The sequence below is a fragment of the Morus notabilis genome, unplaced genomic scaffold, assembly GCF_000414095.1.
Source record: "Morus notabilis unplaced genomic scaffold, ASM41409v2 Scaffold307, whole genome shotgun sequence".
NCBI lineage: Eukaryota > Viridiplantae > Streptophyta > Magnoliopsida > Rosales > Moraceae > Morus > Morus notabilis.
The window spans coordinates 934171-955101 of record NW_010361515.1 but is presented as its reverse complement, the minus strand read 5'-3'; the positions used below and the strand labels follow the sequence as shown (position 1 = coordinate 955101).

Sequence of the window (20931 nt, the reverse complement as noted above, 5' to 3'; positions counted from 1 at the left end):
GGACAGTGGCGAGCGGCGGGCGAATGGTGGAGATGAGAATAGATATCGCTCACAGTTAAATCTTTCGCAGTAAGTTTAAGTAAAATCATGTATAAATATATATGATTCAAAGGTTTCAAGCAAGTATGTTTAAAAAGTATATGTACATATGTATGTTAAGAGAACTGAGGTTGTAGCTAACAACCCTAGTCTTGAGTATTTAAGTTTTAGAACGTTGCAACAATGCATGCAACAAATAAATGAACTTTAAATGCGGCAGTTTAAAGGATTGATTTTGAAAGGACTTTAAGAAGTACTTGAATTTAAGATTTCTCATGAAATTCGTTTTAAAGTCAAATTAGATGGCCCGATTATATTGGCTAGTTTTAGAAAGGCTTTTAAAGAATATTTGAAACAAGAGTTCAAATGCCACTCAGTTTGAAAAATATTTTTTAGAAGGTTTTATCTTAGTTGAAATTAAGAAAAGCTTTAAGAAACTTAGTGATTCATTTTTCAAAATTATTGTTACGATTTATGAAATTATTCCTTCTTATAAAAAAAAAATGTTTCGCAAATTTTAAGAAATTCCAGTAAGTACAAGTTAAAATTCAGCTACAGTGGTGGCTTCCAAGGAGGGTCGTCACATTATTAAACACAAATTTTAGGATTTTTTAAAGTATACTATATAAAATGAAAGTACATATAATTGGGTCGGGGCGGATATGAGGAGCTTCCCCCACCCCCACCTCATACGCGATTCAGGGATTAATTCTAACCCCATACTCACCCCACCCCCATATAGTATCCCCAGACCCGTCTTATTGGGGGCGAGTACCTATGGATAAGACTCCTATCTCTATGATGCTGGTTTCCGAATCGAATTCGGGTGCGGAAGCGTGGTAGGAAAACAACGGATCGTGTATAACAAAAATTTTCATAAAACTTTTGAGATACTCTATAGATTATATTAATTTATGCACGAACAAATTAATCATATTAATTTACATGATTCAAGAATCAACCGAAAAAATACCTGGAAGCCGACTCGGATGATAACTTGAATTTCTTTGACCACGAACAGTCCTTGCTCCAAGCTTTGTGTTTAGAATACCAAAGTCTTCCATGTCAATTCCTTGATTCCATGTAGACGTGTGTGTGGGCACACGTGAGACAAAACATGTTTCTTAAACACTCAAATTTCCACAAACACCAACGCATGCACGATGTGAAATTTTTTAGAGAAAAATATTTTGCTCTCTTTTCCTCTATGAGAATTTCGGCCACACTAAAAAACTAGGGCTGAAAAATTGTTAAAAATTGTCTCTACAATTTTCTATCTCTCTCATATTTAAAGAGAAGAAGTCAAACTTCAAAATAGAATCAAATCCTTATCTCCAATTTTGAATTTTAAACAAAAAATCCCTTCCCCTCATCCACTTGGTGGCCGGCCACACTCTAGGGTTTTATCCCTGTGTGTGGCGCCTATCTCAGATAGGGAAGGAAGAGATTTTATCCTTTATTCAGTAGTCTAATTTTAATTCATATTCAAATTCGAATTTAAGTCAAACTTAAATTAATTTGAATTCTAAATTGAACAACTTATCAAATAAGTTTAAATGGATAAATCTAGATATGTTCAAATTCAAATTTAAATAATCACATTATTTAAATAATAATTAATTCTCAATTAATTATTTTTCGAGTATTTAATTTTAGAATTCCGTAATTCCAAAATTCCCATTTTGCCCTTTGTGTCTGGTAGAATTACAAGGACGACGCGGGGACATATGGACCTATAATCCCGAGCTCCAATAAAATTAATAATTAATTAAACACTTTATTTAATTAATTAATTCTATTAATTCCAATAGTTACTCCACTATAAACTTGGAATTGAACTCTCGAAATTATAGACATTAATTACTTTTAAACTGCGAAGTGTCCATTTGATATAGTCATTACATATAGATCAATCCTCCATAAATAATTCATAATTAGAGTCAGGTAGAATCCGTTAACCTCTCTAATTACATCTTTATCCTTGAGTACCATTGATTCTCTAATGGATAGTGATTCATAAAACACATTCATGAACCAGAGCGCTCTTACTAATCCAAGTACCGAATCAACACTCAAGAGAATTATTTATCTACTTCTTTCTCAAGAAGGAATGGATTCCATCTCGTATAATAACATTCCCAGCTACCTATTTCATCATGTCTCCAAAATACAAGGAATAGGATTCAGGGTCTCGGAATCCGTACCGAGTAAATCAAAAGACATAAATCCATAAATAGGAGTTTGTTAAGAACTCAGGATTAAGATCATCCTATATATGACCATCGGTAGACTCAATTAGAATTTCTATGCTTAACGGAAATTATTAGAAATTCATATTGTGTCTGCGTCCATGTTCCACATAATCTCATTATGCGAAATACACTCATTCAATATCTCGCCATATTAACAGTGCGGATAACACCGTTCCATTCTAAATGGGAATGCCATGTATTAATAATGTTTTAATTAAAGATTCTGAACTTTAATTAAATTCATTATGATCAATTACTTTTGATTATTATCCTTAAACATTATCCTCTCGTATACAATACTTATATACCATGTTTAAGGTTACATAAATAATCAAGGAATTTTATTTGATATTCATAAAATATTCATAAATATATGCACATAAAATGATGAATAAACTCTTTTATTAAATAAATAGTAAATATCATTTTACATCTCATGCTTTTAGGACACTATTCCCAACATATGACCGGTATCTTGGCCGGATACTGGTATCGTGGTCATAGACCTATTGATATCCTAAGGGTATATTTAGTATTCTAAATATAGTGTGAATGTATTCACGGAATCCGTCAATCCGATTGATCTGTGAAATCAAACATTTTGGATTGGATTGAAAAGAGTTTTGGATTAGACAAGGATTGAGATTTTTTCAATCCGAAGGTTTTAGATCTGATTGCGGATTAAACACTTTTCAATCTGTAAAATCTGCGAATCTGAACCTAAATATATAATTTAAATGTATATATGTATATAATATTTTTCAGTTTAGTTTTTTATTTTTTAAAAAAAATTAAAAAACTCAGACTTGGTTGGTTGGTCATCGTTAATTGGATTGTAACAATTTAGACTTAGTCGAACAACTTTATGTCATATTTATGCTATGTTTATTTGAGTTATGGATGTTGCAAACTTTGAGTTGTGATAAATGACGAAGATTTCATGTTGTGTTTTATTTTATATGGATTATTAATTTATGATTTTAAAAGTTGTAATTTGTGGAATTTGTGAATCTAATTCGTAAAATCTAAAAAGGTTTTGAATCGGACACAGATTGAAAAAATCTCAATCCAAAGTTTTGGATTGGATACGGATTGACATCTAATCTGCGAATTCCAATCCGTGAACACTCCTAAGTATGATGACATGACTATAGTATTTTCTACAATAATTATGTCCACTGACATATGTTAATTTAAGCCTAAAACTTACAACAATTCCCTTTAAAGCCCATGACCCATTTAGTTGCTATACTTGAACCATTGTTCATTTGCACCCAAACTGGAAAAAATTTTGAACTCAAGTTATAACTTTATTCAAATTTACATTCTTTTGTAAAATTTGAGTTTGAACTTGAGTTTTAATTTGAGTTTGGGGCTAAAATCTGAGTTCAAATTTCCTCTTCAACTCAAGTTCTTAAACTCAAACTCAAATTAATGAACACTATTTTTTCTATTATTAAAAACACCATATTTTTTTCGTTTTAATTCCGTTTGAGGTGATTTTTTTTTCTGTGTACACAATGAAAATACGAATAAAACCACATTTATATACCATATTAAAATTTCCATCACCACTGAGTTATTATTAAAATACTATTCAAATACAAATTCAAGTTTTGACCCACCCAAACACAAACTCAAATAGATTCTCAATTCAAACCATACCTCAAAATGTGCTCATCCAAACACAAACTTAGTGACTGTTTGGTATAAGAATTTTGAACCCAGAATCATGATTCTGGGTCCAAACTAATATTTGTTTACAAAAAGTAAAAATTGGTTATGATTTGACTCATCCATAATTAGTGTTTAGTTTGCATGGTTCTGATTCACGGTTTGATCATGATGTGGTGTTTTAAACTATGAATCACTTCTGATTCTAAAACCACCCACCCACTTCGTTTAGGGTAGTTCAAACCCTTGATTCTGATTCTAGTTTCAGAATAATGATTTGGATCCAAAATCATGAATCATGTTCTGGTTCCAAAATCAAAATTAAAATTACCTTGATTTGAATTTTGAACCCTCATACTAAATAAATCCTCAATTAAGACTAGACTCAAATACACTTTAACTTAAATCAAAATCTAAACTTATGTCACCTTAACTCAAAAAAATAAAAATAAAGAAGCCATTAAATTCAAAAATTTCTTTTCTCTCACAAAAGTTCCGGTGAGTCAAAAGAAAATAACTGGAATGATAGGGTTCCAGAGGCAAATAACAGTTTCTTTAAAGCACGCTCTGCTCCAAAATCAGAAAAACCTGTTTCCGACTTATAAACCTCTCAGTTCATAAGGCTCCACAAAACCCTACAATCTCTCTGCTCGCCAACAATGGCGGAACCGAGCGTGTTGACTCGGCATATTGAGTCATACGTCGACACGACTCGCTCTCTAAACGAACAGGTTCGTGCTCCGTTTCTCTTTTTGTGAAATTTTATCACCAATTTGAAGTGAAGTTCGTTCATTTATAATACTGTAGGTATTTTCCCTGATTATTCGGTGTTTCTTTGTTGCGGAAGTGAAAAAAGCCCTAGCTCTAGTTAATATGTGATTCTTCTGGTTAATTGGGACCTAGGACTCTGCTCTAGCAAATGGAATGTAATAAATTGTTTAATTATGTAGAGGTTTTAACATTTCGCTTTTCTTTTGTCATTCGGAAAACTAAATGCTGTAAGAAAATTGATATAAATTCTTTGCTTCTATTCTATGAATTAAAAGTTTTTGCTTTTCCAATTAGAATTACAGTTTTCTCCGATATTAAATAGTGATCATAATTCATATATGCCATGTAAAATGCACTTTTATCTATACCCATAAGTATTGGAAAAAGAGTGTAAATCAGTATGAAGTGATTTTTTTTTTAAAGAAATTTCCCGCTGAAACAAGCTGAATCATATTTGTAGAGAACAAATTCGATGCAAAGCATTTTCTTTTAATTGTTTGCATTTTTAAGTTTAGTTTTAGGATTATTTTATTTGAGGTTGAAGCTTTTACAAGTAACGATAACAGCTTGTTGATTCAATTTAGCATTTCGCAACTTATGTCGCGCAGTTTATGTTTTGCCCCTGGATAATGATGCTTAAGTCTGTTTAACGTGTGTGACTGCAGGCGGCAAGCTTGGATTCTATCATTTCTCTTGTAAAGAATGGCTTAGTAACTATTGAAAAACTGGTATTTAAAATTTCTTCCTTTTTAGGTTGATTGAAACTATTTTTGCTGCTTATATCTGTAACCCTTACATGTAGGTCAGAGAGATGGACATGTATCTGACCACCACAGATCATGTCATCCGTGCAAGAGGTATCTTGAATTTGAGTTCTCTACATTTTTAGAGCAATTTGATATTGGTGTAAGTGGAGTTTGGTATTTGATATTCTTATATTTTCCCATGTGCTAAAGTAGTACATTTGGGTGTTTCTTTTTTCCCGTTCGTAATAGAAATTAGAAAAGACGTTCTAAAGTCCAGACAGTTGTATTTTCACTTTTTCCCATTCTCCTTAACTATAAATCATAATTAAAAAGAAAAATCTTTAAAAGTTCATGATGGTATCCATCTTCAGGTATTCTTCTTCTTGCGGAATTGCTTACAAATCTTTCATTAAAGCCACTCGACAATGTCACAATTCATAGCTTAATTGATTTCTTCGCAGATAGGCTGGTGAGTTGACCTTCTGTCCCCTCCACAACACACACATACCTATGCACCTTTTATTGGTCTTTTGATGTGTTTTAATGGTGTTCTTTTGGTCTGGGCGTGTTCAATCTTCCTCTTTGATTTTAATTCTGTCTTTGCATGATATCTTATTTTCCTTATATTTTCTTTTTTCTTTGATAAATTATGAACATACTTTTTTAATATCTGTATAAATGTAAAAACAAGAATACAGTGTTCAATTTCATTGGTATAGTCTGGCTGTATTAAAATGTCACATTCATATATTTTCTTAATTTGAGCAATTTGTAAGTTAAAAAAGTTGTATTGTGGTGCTTAGGTTTCCTACAACTGATACCTGATAACTGTTTCTATGAATTTTGTAATTGATTATATCATCACTAAAGTTTTTTCTTATAAAAAAAAACCCGTTTTTATGAAATCTTATTATATTGAAAAGTTATTACTATTTTTTTACCGTGACTTTAATGATGTGATGGCAAAGCACCCCATCGCTTTAATTTGATTGGACTCTTAACGTTTGTTATTCCACTTTTACGGTTTCTAAATGTTCTCATGTACTACTTTGTGATTCCCATAGTATAATAGACAATTATTCGCTGATATCAGGTAGATTGGAGAACTTTACGTGGGGCTCTCGTTGGTTGCTTGGCATTGCTGAGGAGAAAAAGTGATGCTGGTATGGTGCCTGCCACTGATGCAAAAGCAGTTGCTCTGTCTTACGTAAAGAACCTCCAGGTGCAATCTTTAGGTCAGCATGATAGGAAGGTAGGAGTGTGCAACCATAAATTCAAATTTGAGAAAAAAAATGACGTGCTTTTATCTTACCTGTTGTCTTTTCACAAAATCTTATTCTTCTAAGTTAAACATCAAAATGTTCTTGCAGCTTTGCTTTGAACTTCTGGAGTGCCTTTTAGTAACCTATCCCAATGAGGTCGCTTCACTGGTACTACTTCCAAGCTTGCCATCCAAATTATATGTTCTACCTTCTTCTTCTTCTTCTTCTCTCTCTCTCTCTTTTATCTTACCTGTTGTCTTTTCACAAAATCTTATTCTTCTAAGTTAAACATCAAAATGTTCTTGCAGCTTTGCTTTGAACTTCTGGAGTGCCTTTTAGTAACCTATCCCAATGAGGTCGCTTCACTGGTACTACTTCCAAGCTTGCCATCCAAATTATATGTTCTACCTTCTTCTTCTTCTTCTTCTCTCTCTCTCTCTCTCTTCTTCTTTCTTTTTTTTTTTTTTTTTTTTTTTTTTTTTTGCTGGTATGGTGCCTGCCACTGATGCAAAAGCAGTTGCTCTGTCTTACGTAAAGAACCTCCAGGTGCAATCTTTAGGTCAGCATGATAGGAAGGTAGGAGTGTGCAACCATAAATTCAAATTTGAGAAAAAAAATGACGTGCTTTTATCTTACCTGTTGTCTTTTCACAAAATCTTATTCTTCTAAGTTAAACATCAAAATGTTCTTGCAGCTTTGCTTTGAACTTCTGGAGTGCCTTTTAGTAACCTATCCCAATGAGGTCGCTTCACTGGTACTACTTCCAAGCTTGCCATCCAAATTATATGTTCTACCTTCTTCTTCTTCTTCTTCTCTCTCTCTCTCCCCCCCTCTTTTTCTTTTTTTTTTTTTTTTTTTTTTTTTTTTTTTTTAACCGGTTGGACACCAGAATGTGGATATCATTGCAAGTTATGAACTATTCACTCACTTTGTCCAGCTAAATTTTTCTGTTCCCGCAACATCATGACTTTTACATATAACTTAGTCTTGTGCTCTCTTCTGTCTGATGAGACATGCCCGTATAGGTTTCTCATAGAACAAGGAAGTTCTCATAGTTTTTGGTTCTTTTGGACTTTTATCCTATCCTTTTTTGCCCCTTCATTCAAGTTAACCAATTTTCTTGGTGTTGGCAAGGGTGAAGACATCATATATTCAGTCTGCGAATCCGTGGATGGAGAGAAGGATCCTCATTGCTTGATGCTAGTATTTCACATTATTCCGGCTTTGGTTGGACTATTTCCAAACCCATCTGGGTCACTTGCAAGTTTTCCTAGAGATCTTTTTGAAGTTTTGGGCTGTTACTTTCCCATACATTTTACTCATGTAAGGAATTTTTTATCTCAACTTCTTTTGCCCTGTAATTTTCTTTCTCTTTTTTCCCGTCTTTTTTGGCATGCTTGTTTACAAAATCGTAGGCCCAAGTGATAGGACGCCAGCTTGTTCTGAGAATCACAGGAGGATAACAGAAGAAAAGAGAGGAAAAGAACGGGAAGAAAGTAATTCTTGTATGATATGAGAAATATGTATGATACAGGTGTTGATAGGATTGCACTTCATCTTGCTCCCTTACTAAGCTGAAATGGTTCCCACGAATTCCCTATCTCTCTAACTGATTTTCCCCTATTTATACTCCCTTAATCCCTTTAAGTAACCTGCACAACGTATCAGTTCATTATAACAGCACAATCCCCTTCACTAACTGCTCATTAACTCTAACTAATTGTATCTCAGCTAAATAACTAACCAAATAAACTACCCGAGATCTATCCTTAAGCTTTTGCCTTTTGTGGCATACAGAAAAAGCTATAGAACCTTTTTTTGTTAAAAAAAATAAAGAACAATTCCTGATCAATTTTAGTGACATTATACATCAAAAGCATATCACGTTTGATGCATTTTCTTTTATTTTCTTTCACTCCTTGCTTACCATCTAGGTACCTTGATCAGTAAATTAGTTTTCCATGTGTTATTCTTTACTCATTCTTATTTTACTTATTTCTTTTTATATAAATCGTATGTGATTTGCGGTTTTCATTCTTAATGTTATCCAGCATAAGGTAGAGGACGTTGATGTGAAAAGAGATGACCTGTCAAGGGCCCTAATGGTATGCAGTAATTGAAATTTGTGTGCATTTTACAGTGTTTTGTAGTTCGTGATTTATGTGTGCTATATCTTTCTGGTACGTTAATCATTCAAACTGTAAATATTAACAATTTTATGAAATGCATGATTGTCATGGTCTCATAGAAACATGACAGGAAAGTCTCTGGTGTAACTAAATATTAATAATATGCCCATGATCTATTTGAAGGTGGAAAAACTGCACATTAATTCAAATTAAAATCATTTTCAAGGATAAATGTTTAAACAATTATTTATACCATTCCACTCCACCAAAAGAATACTCCAAGGATCATGATAAGTAATATGAGATATGTTTGTTACTCCTCCGTCTGTCTCCTGACTTTCTTGCTTCTTTTTTTCTGCCTTCTGCTTGAATTTTTTGTTATCCCTCCTCATACAAGTGCAGTCTAAGTCACTCGTCTGAGTGAACTTTACTTGGTTCTATTTTAGCCATTTCATGTTTGCATAAGAGATTTTACTGTGTATGTATGCCCATGGTAGTCTTTAGTACCCCTACTATGGCACCGGGACTGGCTTAGAGACAATTAAGATTTTGCTTGGAATGGGCAAACTCATGAAAAAATTAACAAGATAGAAGACCAATTGCACAGTGCATGGTTGAAAATAAGAGGGCTCATGAATATTTTGAATTGATGAGTAATTTCTTTTGGTGCGTGAACAAGATGATTTTTTTCTTTTGTTTTTTTTCCCTAGAGATCTGATCCTGTAAAAAAAGGCTGCAAGGCAACCAACGGTTGTTACACTTGTCATTGGCATCTTTTTAATTTAGCACGTGACTTTCATAGTTTATGTAATGTTTGATGTACAATATTTACATTTGCAACCAAATTGAACAGTACAGTTTAATTTTTCTGCAGATAGCATTCTCATCAACACCTCTTTTGGAGCCATTTGTCATTCCCTTGCTTCTTGAAAAACTCTCTTCTTCTCTGTCATCAGCAAAGGTTGGTGCCATTTGAAACATCTCCGGATGGTTATGAGAGCAATGGCATTCACTTTTATGTCACAGAAAGTACACCATAATTTTTTGTGCTGATTTTTTTTTTTTTTTTGTTGGCAGATTGATTCTTTGAAATATTTAAGCTATTGCTCAATAAAGTATGGAGCAGACAGGATGGCAAGACATGCAGGAATTCTTTGGAGTTCTATAAAAAACGCAATAAGCACTTCATTGAAGGAGCCTACTGAATCTTTTTACTCAGAATCGATAGATGGTCTTGGCTTTCAGGAGAATGAAGTTGTATCTGAAGCTCTAGTGCTGTTGGAAACAGTTGTCATGCAAAATAACAATTTACTTTTAAGTATGATTGTGGATGATGAAGATATAAGTACTGTTTTTAACACCATGACAAGTTATGGGCGTTATAAGGATATTCCTTTGCAAGGCAAACAGAGGTTACATGTGGTTGGTCGCATTCTATATATTACCACAAAGACTTCTATTGCTTCCTGTAATAGAGTGCTTGAAACGTTCTTTCGCCCTTTGGTGGATATCTTACAGCTTTCCATTAGAAGTTCATCCAGGGATTGGTTTCTAAATTTTGGAGCCCTATATCTCTGTATGGAACTCCTTGCAGCGTGCAGAGATTTGGTTATATACTCTAGGGAGCTTGCGTCAAACTCTATTCCAGCTCATGAGACATTTTGTTGCATCCTTCAGAGTTTTTGTGTTTCTCTAATTGATGCCCTCTGTTCTATCCTTGAAACAACTGCTAATGAAGGTGCTGATGATGTGGATATTTACCTCCGAGGTAAATACTCTAGTTTTGTTAAGATATTTTAACTGTTTAGACAAGTCAATGTTCGTTACGTAATAACTTTTTCTTTGCCCTACACTAGTTTTAGAAACTGTAGCATGAAATAATGCGTGCTTAGTTTCTGAAAATTATGCATAGTTGTACTTCCACTCTAATAATCATCTGTACGTCAATACCCATAATTTCATGTTTTAGTGAAAACAGGAACATGCGTTTTAGGATCATATATTGGGGCAGTTTTGAATTTTTTTCCTGCAATACCTTCTTATAATCTGTTACGGAGAGTTTATAAATTACTGCTTTTCTTCGGATTCTCCGGCGGGAGGCCCATCCAACATAACGCATAGTTATGAAAACGTAACATTACAATTATTTATGTAACAACAATGTTAGAGAGAAGTGACACTAAAGAATTTAGTCATCTATAGGCTATGTTGCTTCTCTCCAATGTCGATGTTACGTTTAATAATTGTCATGTTACATTTTCATAACTACATGTTACGTTGGAAGGACGGTCCCTCCGGAGGGATTGAAGAAAATTGGCATTTTTTTAAGGACGGTTCCTCGGAAGCACAAGTTATTTAAGTTTCAAATTGGCATTTATTTTTTCCAAATGATTTTTCGTATGCGATGTTGTGAGAGATGCAAACTGGAATCCATTTTCAAGTATTAAATCCTACATGCTATTTCTTTTGATTTTTTCCCATTCATTTCAAGTTGCTGTTCATACTATAATTTAGTAACCAGCGTGTAAATTTTAATAGCATTATATTGCAGTGAGGAGCTTGCAGATCTTGGCCACATTTCCTGAAGATCTTTTAGCAATATCGGATAATGTATTCAAGAATATTTTAACAACACTCATGTCAATCATCTTCAAAGATTTCAACCAGAAATTTTTATGGAAGCTCGCCTTGAAGGCATTAGTTCATATTGGCTCTTTCGTTAGTAGATATGAGTCTGAGAAGGCACAGAGCTACAATTCTATAGTTGTTGAAAAGATGGTTTCCTGGGTTTCTGTTGATAATTGTACCTTACCTTTTCCACTCAAACTGGAAGCAGTCTCTGAAATTGGTGCAAGTGGGCGAAATCATATGCTGAATATTGTTCAAGGGTTGGAAGGCGCTATATTTTCTTACGTATCTGATTTTTATGTACGTAAATCATCTTATGACTTCTTGTTTGATAGACTGCAAACACTGTTCTTTTGAGACGTTCGGAATGTCTTCAGTCAAGAAGTTGATATTTTGGTTCTTTGGACATCCATTGGTTTGATTAATGTATGAGAAAAGATGTGATTATGTTATTGGATATTCTCTTTTGACATCCAAGGGAAATAGTTATGCCTGATGACGCCTGACGTCTAAAGAACTGAGGATATTTCATTTTTTTCTTCAAACATATTTTTTAGGAAAAGACCCTGATTGCTGTTTCAATTTGTAATCTGTTTGTTTAGGTACATGGAAATGTGAGCTCTGCCGAAGTAGCAATTCAACTTCTGCAATTCTATTCTGAAAAGGTTATTCCGTGGTATGAATTCTAACATTCCAAGATATTTGCTCGACCTCCCTCTCTTAAAGCTAAATGCTACCACCAGAACCGAAAATTAACCTCACTTCAGCTTTAATTTCTCTGTTTTCTCATCATATTTTCCAAACATATTATATGGTAGATTTGCAGTAGTATTATTAGATTGTTCTTCTGTTAATTAAAACCTTTGTCTTAATGAACCCAGGATCCATGAAACTGAAGGTCTTGAAGAAATCCTGTTGCGCTTTGCTACTAACATTTGGGACCACGTGGAAAGTTGGATATCTTGCAATGTTGAGGTTCAGGAAAAAGTGTGTAGACCTGCTACTTTCTTTTTTCGTTTGTTGTTGGTGTTATTAAAAGCATCTTTGGTTTCACTTCTGCTTCTTTACCTGGTTTGATTATTAATTAAAAAGTGTTAAATCTACTCCAAGAAGTGGTAAAGGTGTATTTGTTTTTGCTCTAGGGGCTTTTGGATGCAATAATGATGGCAATGAAGCTTACTGTTGGGAGTTGTTCAGAAGAAATCCAGTACATCATACTCCAGAAGGCCTATACTGTACTTTCTTCAAATACATCTCTTCTATTGAAGAAATCCTCGTTGACTTCCATTCCTGTCCAACTTGAAGAGTCACAACTTATTCAGCATGTAGACAATATCTCCCACAGAGATGAATTGGTTCTATCATTATTTGCTTCAGTAATTATCGCAGTTCGGCCAAGAACAGAAATTCCAAACATGAAGGAAATACTTTATTTATTTCTGACAACCCTCCTCAGGGGACATGTTCCTTCAGCTCAGGCTTTGGGTTCTATGATCAACAAATTTGATACGAAAGCCAAGAGCACTGAGATCTCAAGGGAGTCCACTTTGGAAGATGCAATGGATATAATTTTCAAAACAAAATCATGGTTTTTTCGTGACAATGAAGTCTTACAGAGGAATGGCAATGGAATGGGTCTTAAGGATTTATGCCTTGGTCTCATGAACAATATACAGCTTCAAGTCCATGCCATAGTTGGACTAGCATGGATTGGGAAAGGTTTACTTCTGCGTGGTCATGAAAAAGTAAAAGATGTAATCATGACTCTTTTGGAGTGCTTAATGCCAGACAGCAGTACTCGTGCTGCAAAGTTGAAGCAGGATTCGTTCGAAAACATTCTTGAGCAAGATTTCCATCCCTCTGTAAGAAGAAGTGCTGCAGATGCCTTTCATATTCTTATGAGTGATTCTGGAGTTTGTTTGAATAAAATATTTCATGCGATAATACGTCCACTCTATAAGCAGCATCTTTTCTCAGTAGTGATGCCTCTTTTGCAGTCTTTACTAAAGAATTTTGATCCATCCTTTTCAAGGTACACACACTTCTTAATCTGTACTACTAATTACAGTGGAATTTTTGAATTTATCCATACGTTCCCAAATTGACATGACATGATTTCATAGTGATGAGATTACTTTCCCATGAGAAAAAATTACTTCGTCAGAGCATGCTCTCATTTGTACCCATTTATAACAAAAGTTTTGCCTATGTTCTATGAGATAGAGGTGCTTAAATTGGCACATAAATCACATGCAAACATTTGGCCTCAAATAGATTTCCGTAGTAATTAGCTATTTGAAGTACAAGATTAAAGAACTTAGTTCTGTATCTTAACGTTGTTGACTTTGAATGATGGCTTGAAGCTAGCACCTTGAATAATCTCGTGTCAACCAATTTAAGCTTTAAAGTCCTATCTGAAAGCAATCTTCTGATTTTACATACTAAAAGTGCTGCTTTTAAACAGATCTATGCTGTATCGGGCCTCTGTGCATATCATCGCAGATGCTCCTCTAATAGTTGTCGTGAGTGAAGCTAAGAAGGTTGGTGGCAAGGAAACTTAAGCTTATATATGCCGCGATTTTTTGTATATGATCAACAACTTTACACAATAAAATACTACATAACTCTTGCAGCTAATATCATTACTGCTGGAGGGATTATCTATTTTAAGTGAGGATATTCTAGATAAGGACCAGCTCTACAGTCTTTTGCTAGTCTTATCTGCAATATTGACTGATAAAAAGGGTAAGTTTAAAATGTATTTGCATGCCTACATGCTTTTTATGGTGCACTTGTATGTTTACGTTTGTCTTATTGCAGTAAGTAAACATAGATGCCACGAAATTTGCTTACTATAACATGCCCTTAGTCCTTGTAGTATTTAACATTCTATAACAGAATAGAGAAATGGTTTCGTTCCGTTGGAGGTTGCACCTGGAGAAAAAACTGGACCTTTTCTAAATAATTTTAAGGTTTCTGTACCTAGGACCATCTGCTTAATAATTTGGCCTGGTTTGGATCTTTAAAGGAACGGACTGCCTTTTCTCTTCGATTTAGTTGGTACGATGGATTAAATACCTGAAATCATGTAAGAGTTTGACGTAGGGACAAAGGAGTCCAGATAAACCTGAGATGGAAATCTCAGGTGAAGGAGGGAATCTAATTCCAAAATGCAAAACAAAACACCTACAACAAAGAAAATGCAAAGCAACATCTCAGAAGACGAGAATGCCCGTGCATCAGATATTTTGGCTGAACTATAAACATGAAATTGAATTGTTGCAAGATATTTGTCGTTTCAGTATACACATATAGACTCAGGGGAAAAACAAAACTAGCACATGCATCTGGTCTATATGAAACGTGGCTCATGACTAAATGTACTCGCTTTTGGCATGTCCATGCAGGAGAGGAAGCTGTCATAGAGAATGCACATTCTGTTATCAACTGCCTAATTGGACTGATTGCTTACCCTCATATGATGGTATGATGTCTTTCTTACTAAGGAGTTTATTCTGTTTCTGACGTATGCTTCAAGTTCTGCTGTTAAATTTTCTCAAATAGTTTGTACTAGTAGGGTCATGGATTTTAAATCACATCACTTTATAAAATTCGTGATTCAACTCTGCATTTTTGTATCTGTTCAACTCATTCAGCTTGTTCGAGAGACAACAATTCAATGTCTTGTTGCCATGTCTAAGTTGCCCCACACAAGAATCTACCCCATGAGAACAAAGGTTAGTAGAGTTTTATCTCAAGAGGTTGTTGTGTACACTATGATTGCCGATACAAATATGATAATGCCTTTGGCATAGTAACCTTAATGCTTAAACATAATGATTTATCATTTTTCTTATAATAATGACTACTTGTTCAGGTATTACAAGCTATGTCAAAGGCACTTGACGATCCGAAGAGGGCTGTTCGTCAGGAAGCTGTCAGATGTCAGCAAGCGTGGTCAGTGCTCTGGGTACCTTTAAGTAGAGTCGCTGTTGTCTTGGTTTTAATTTTTGTTTTGGTTGGTTACAGTTCACCATTTAACAGGTTCTTGTTTTGCTTGGATATTTAACAGGGCGTCAATTGCATGAGTATAGACTATAGAAGAGCATTCATTTTTACAAGGATGATAGAGCTTCCCGCAGAGTATACAAGATTCATATCTTGTTTGTGATTATCTAGCATTGTATATATGTTCATCAACACTAAGTGCTCTGAAATTTTGTTTCTAGCTTCTCTCTTTCTCTGCAAATTATTTGTTTATAGTTGAATTAAAATTCTGAGTGATGGTTGATTTCATTCTTGGTCGGTAATCTCACGATCCTTTTAAGTGCTCAAATGCAACATCAGTGGGAGAGTCGTATCATATATGCCCTTTTTATTTAATAATAATGACGCTATTAAAAACAATATTATCATTTAATGGAATGTTTCTATTTCCTTATTTTAAGGAATATATTTGTCGTTGTGTTGGTAGGCAATTAGGATAAAACATCATTATCAGTTTGAATTTGGCTAGTTCTATCACTTTTGCAACATTTTAAAATCAGTAGCAATTTTGCACATACGCTTGTCTTCAGGCCGACATGCCATACGCTTGTCTTCACAATGCTGACCAAAGATAAAGCAACAAACGGAATTTATTTATTTTTCCTTTTTGAAAAAAAAAAGTATTACAATTGAATTCTTTCAACTACTTGATATGGAATTTAGCCAAAAAAAAAGTTGCTTGCGGTGGAAGACTTCTTTATCATGTCCAATCTTTTTGTACATGTGTTACTTAATGGTATTGATAAAAAAATCTACAACGAATAAACCCCCCTAAAAGTTAGAAAGTAAAACTATATATAAGGTACACAGCAATATGGTAATGAAATCAGAGTATGGAATTTTTATCACTCTGGCTTAATAACTTAGCATTGGAGCAGCGTAAGTGCCAAACCACCTACTAAAAGCTACAAAAATTGCGAAACTTCTTCTATGACGGCAAATTAAACAGACAAATCATCTTCAGCACCACTATACTCATCAACGTCTTCTTGTCGCGCCACCTTATGCGATCTCTCAAGACCGTCTTCAACATCAGAGCCGCCTCTTTTAAAATTTGAAAGACTTCCTCTCGGATTTGAATAAACCTAAAAGCATCATATCAAGTCAAATAATATTAAAGCATCAAGAATAATGGCCATTGTTGTACTAATGATTAAAGCACAACCAAAATACACACACACACACACACGAAAAGCCCCATAATCATACCTCCGCATCCTTCAGTTCTACCACAGAAACAGTAGGTCTCCTCCTTACGGTCACTCTTGCGGGTACTGGAAAATGTTCCACCTCATCGCCAGATCTTCCTTCTTTAGCCCTCTTTTTCCTTAAAACAAGCTTCGTAGGAAGCGGCTGCATGCACAGAAAAGGAATTTATAAGAACCCACCGGCCTCATATGCATGAGTTTCATGTTTTTCATGTCCAGTCTCCAAAATGAGATACTGTCGTGCACACACAAAATGGAAATAAAGTCTGGTTCAAATGGATACCAAGTAGCGTGCTTCTGTTTCATCAAACGAAACCAGGTAAGTTGTAGGGTCATCTGCGTCATCTCCTCGTACCTGTTGAGACGTCCAAAAAAAAAAGGTCAGTAATCAATCAAAAACCCTGCATGTTGGTTAGCTTTTTAAACAGTCCAGAGCCTGGTACGTACATCCCAATGATATTCACGAACCCATGAATATGAAACATCTTCATGTTCATCATAAATATCCTTTGATAGCTGCCACCAACAAAAAATAGAAATAAGTTGCTTCATGTCAACAGGATTGGTTGTCTCATACAAGAAGATGACATGAATATCTCTATACCTCATCTGGAGAAGGGACCATATAAGCCAAAAATTTCTCCGGGTTCCCCGGATCTGAGCCAGTCACCTTATAACTTTTTAAGACGGCCTGCATATGAAATCATGGCATGAATAACAAGAACACAATTTTCTGAGAAAACTTTGTTAATTATGTCAGAAGAAAAAGCTCCATCCAGTAAACTTTCCCTTCATGACAAAAATGACTTGTATATGTCATTCTCGTAGTTCTTGTAATGAGATACATCAATATTGGTGAATTATATGTTTTTACATAATCACATCCGGGATATTTATTTCCTTGTATGCATGCCTGAAGACCAGGTAAATTACCTGTGATTCGTGAGCATCACGAATAGACTGGTCCATCTTGCTGTAGACTTCTGAATCAGCCGTAGGAGCACTATCAAATGCCGCAAGAACGAATTGATCATCATACCTACAAGAGTAGCATACAAGGCAACAGTTGAATTATTGCAAATGTGTCTGAAGCTCTCCATAGTAACTAACTAATGGCGTTGACCAAAAAAAAAAAAGCAGTGTTTTTCTTTAAAATTTTTAAAAAATAAATAAAAATATAAGTGCAGATACCAATTAGATTTTTTGCCCACAAGCGATTTTGACAAGCGCAAAAAAAAATCCATACCGATCAAAATCAGGTAACAAAGGAAGAACCTCAACAGGATACAAGCTCTTATTGGTAGCATGAACAGGGCGAGACTTGCATGCCTCAAAAGATGCCTGAATTTCCTTGATTTGTCTATCCCTGAAAAATAACTGAAAATTTTAGTAAAAGAATTAGATCAAGGATTTTGCCGTTGTTGACATTTCACATAGCCATGTTGGGATCAAGCAAACCTGTCATTAAGGTTCTCCAAAATGTTGCGGCCTCCCTTCAGCTCTCGCAGTTCTTTCGCTTGCTTTTCAGTTAAAGACTGCATATACCAAAAGATTCGGTCATAACATAGTTTTCACAACATTCTCTCAAGAAGTTAGGTTTTGTAAAGTTGTGTATTGATCTATTACCTGTTTTGTTGACTCCATACTCAGAGGAGATATATATTGCGTCTTAACCAGCCATGCAACTCCTTTATCAGTAGGCCTTTCTTTTCTCTTAATGCCATCTTTCTTTACAGGGGTTACAGCTTCATCGTCACGCAATAACTCCTCATCCTCTGGGTCGAGGGGTGGTCTAACACTGGGAGGACTAAACAAACCAATTATAAACAGTTCAGATTTTCCAACCCACAAAAAAAGCCCAAACCATAGTAGCTCAAAAGTTGTCAAGAATGATACTTGTATACACTGAGGTCGAGTAGGTTAAGAGGAATCCCAAGATCTGGTTCAACAAAAAGCTTTGGCTTGTATGTTTTTTCCAACGATGTGATTGTATACTTTGAATATCTGCAGAAAAGGATCTCAAAATTACCACAGGAGATATGGAACAAAATAAATTAGATTATGGAATATGGTCAGAATTCAACGACTTTAAAATGTGAATAAAACTCAAGCCAGAGAAATTTTCGTCGCAGAGGTAAAGGTCCAAGACAGATTAAAGTCTTAAAAAACAAACGAGAATGACATACTGATCCTTCTCTCTCTTCATTGACATGAGCTTCGGTTGTGCACTTGGATCTGGAAGTTCATTACGGAACCTTCAAAGAGCATAAAAGTTAAATGTCAGTACATGGACGTTAAGTGCTCTATACGTCCCAAAGCTACTATCTGCTAAACTTTCTATCAAAATATGAATGATTTCCAAATGTCTATAGCTATAATTCTCCTACTTTGTCCACAATTTCACTTATTTTTCAATTCATTGGAGTAATATCGAGATCAATGGGAAACAAAAAGTGTAATAACAAAGACTGAGTCAATGTCAACATACTCACTTCAACTTGCATAAAAATGTCGTTGGCTTCTTAAGCCTGTTTTCAATCCTCTCACCGCTCAAGAATGAAGTAGCCCTCCTCTCCCCCATTCTTGATCCGGCAATAGAACCGTGCCCCTTGGCTGCAGACAAAATCTGGGTCTTCTGCAGAGCCGAGTGCTGAGATTCCTTCAAATGCTGCCTATGTTTCTCCTCTTGCTTTTGCTTCTCAAATTCCCTCTTCTTTCTCAACCTCCTCTCTTCTTCCGTCTCCACTCTTCCCATAGGCCCATTTGATTTCTTCACCGGCACTGAGGGGACAGGATACTTATGCTGTTTATGGTGAGTCCCGTGGTGATTCGAGTACCCGTGTTCTCGCCTCCCAGACCCGGCGACCTCCTTAGAAACCCCTCTATCCCGCTCTTGCAATCCCCTATGGTGAACATTCTCCTTCCCCTGGCTCTGCGGAGGAGGAGGCGGCGGAGGTGAGCTCGGAGGCGGAGGCGGAGACGAAGGTGGTGGCGGAGGTGGCGGGGGCTGCTGCAATGGCTGCATTGGCTGGGGATTGTTGTACTGAGGAAACTGGGAAGGCGGGTAGTATGCGGGAGGCTGCTGCATCGCGGGGGCTGGTGGCGGCGGTGGAGGCGGGTACGAAGAATCTGGCGGAGGAGGAGGCGGCGGATAAGAGTACTGCTGATGAGGAAGCGGTGGAGGAGGGTGTTGACTTCTGGGAGGTCCGCCGTAATGCTGGGACGAAGACGAAGAAGGCCCGTAGCTACTGTTGTTATACGGAGCTGAGCCCTCACCGCCACTGAATCCCCAATTTTGGTTCGCCCCCCCCCCCGCCACTGAATCCCCAATTTTGGTTGTACTGATTTCCCCGCTGCTGCTGCGACGGCGGCGGCGGCGGCGGCGCCAGAGGATTCTGATTTGGAGGCGGGGTCAGAGGATTCTGATTTGGCGGCGGGGCCAGAGGATTCTGATTCGGCGACGGCCCGAACGACGATTGCGGCGCGAACGGCCGGTACGAGGCCATAATCGATCCTCAAAACCCAAGCCAACACTACTCGATCAATTCCCAGCCTTCCAATTTCTCTCTCTAAGAGCTAAATCACTCCGAGAGTTGGAGTGGAGAGGGAGAAAGAAGAAAAATTTGTAATTGCGAAAAGCAAACAAACCCTAGGAGAGAGAATACTAGGCACAAACTTCTTCAAACTGAATCACAAACTTGAAACTTCCTCAGATTGATTAATTCCACGCTTCAGAGGAGATCAAACATGGCAATCAAAAAAAATAAAAAATTTCATATAGTATCTAATCCAATCCAATAAAAAATTAAGGGCTTAATTGGGAGCAAAAAGGAAAGGAAAAATATCAAGTTAAAAAGACAAACCTAGGAGAGAGAAAGAGAGGGATCGATGGCGACGAGAGTGAAATTAGGATTGAGGAATGTTAGAGAAGAAATCCAAATCCAAACCCTAACCCTAGGTCTTAGACTGAGACTGAGAGGAGGAGGGTGGTAGAAGAAAGTAGGAAGAAAGAGTGACCGGAGAGAAGTAAGACGGCAACCTCGGCCAGCTCGGTGTTGTCTACTCTTGTGAGATCTCGGATTTTGTTTCCCACGTCACCGACTGTCAGACCCTGCAATTTTGATGTAATTTTCCCAAACTAGATCTTAATGTAATTTTTCTTAGGTGTGTGCATA

At 36.0% G+C, this 20931-nt stretch overlaps 2 protein-coding genes across 3 annotated transcripts; one reads left to right on the top strand and one right to left on the bottom strand.

Annotated features, from left to right (window-relative positions):
- Positions 1 to 4499: 4499 nt before the first annotated feature.
- Positions 4500 to 15891, top strand: LOC21408942 (MMS19 nucleotide excision repair protein homolog). Its single transcript, XM_024166696.1, has 20 exons — positions 4500 to 4696; positions 5402 to 5464; positions 5539 to 5593; positions 5854 to 5951; positions 6576 to 6734; positions 6853 to 6912; positions 7879 to 8067; positions 8796 to 8849; positions 9748 to 9834; positions 9951 to 10641; positions 11425 to 11801; positions 12104 to 12177; positions 12383 to 12488; positions 12644 to 13533; positions 13966 to 14041; positions 14135 to 14246; positions 14909 to 14985; positions 15158 to 15238; positions 15379 to 15458; positions 15574 to 15891. The coding sequence occupies exons 1-20, from the start codon at positions 4625 to 4627 to the stop codon at positions 15587 to 15589; spliced, it is 3417 nt and encodes a 1138-aa protein (XP_024022464.1). The 5' UTR covers positions 4500 to 4624; the 3' UTR covers positions 15590 to 15891.
- A 315-nt stretch (positions 15892 to 16206) lies between these two features.
- On the bottom strand, positions 16207 to 20931 carry LOC21408941 (protein PAF1 homolog). Of its 2 annotated transcripts, none has more exons than XM_024166690.1 (14): positions 20620 to 20931; positions 20068 to 20485; positions 19249 to 20030; positions 18943 to 19011; positions 18653 to 18760; positions 18383 to 18563; positions 18215 to 18291; positions 18003 to 18122; positions 17690 to 17795; positions 17361 to 17447; positions 17204 to 17272; positions 17040 to 17111; positions 16758 to 16901; positions 16207 to 16633 (listed from the first exon to the last, which is right to left on the bottom strand). In XM_024166690.1, exons 2-14 carry the CDS (start codon positions 20260 to 20262, stop codon positions 16490 to 16492), a joined length of 2154 nt encoding a protein of 717 aa, XP_024022458.1. In that variant the 5' UTR covers positions 20263 to 20485; positions 20620 to 20931; the 3' UTR covers positions 16207 to 16489. The 2 variants fall into 2 exon arrangements, with proteins under 2 accessions (XP_024022458.1, XP_024022457.1); XM_024166689.1 differs by having other exon boundaries at positions 19249 to 20050; positions 20088 to 20485.

Coding starts and splice junctions, on each gene's coding strand:
- LOC21408942 (XM_024166696.1), top strand. CDS start 4,625: ATGGCGGAACCGAGCGTGTTGACTCGGCATATTGAGTCATACGTCGAC. Junction 9,835..9,950: donor CTTCTCTGTCATCAGCAAAG/GTTGGTGCCATT, acceptor TTTTGTTGGCAG/ATTGATTCTTTGAAATATTT. Junction 15,239..15,378: donor TCTACCCCATGAGAACAAAG/GTTAGTAGAGTT, acceptor CTACTTGTTCAG/GTATTACAAGCTATGTCAAA.
- LOC21408941 (XM_024166690.1), bottom strand. CDS start 20,262: ATGGCCTCGTACCGGCCGTTCGCGCCGCAATCGTCGTTCGGGCCGTCG. Junction 17,448..17,689: donor GTGATGCTCACGAATCACAG/GTAATTTACCTG, acceptor TTTCATATGCAG/GCCGTCTTAAAAAGTTATAA. Junction 16,634..16,757: donor TAGAACTGAAGGATGCGGAG/GTATGATTATGG, acceptor TGATGCTTTTAG/GTTTATTCAAATCCGAGAGG.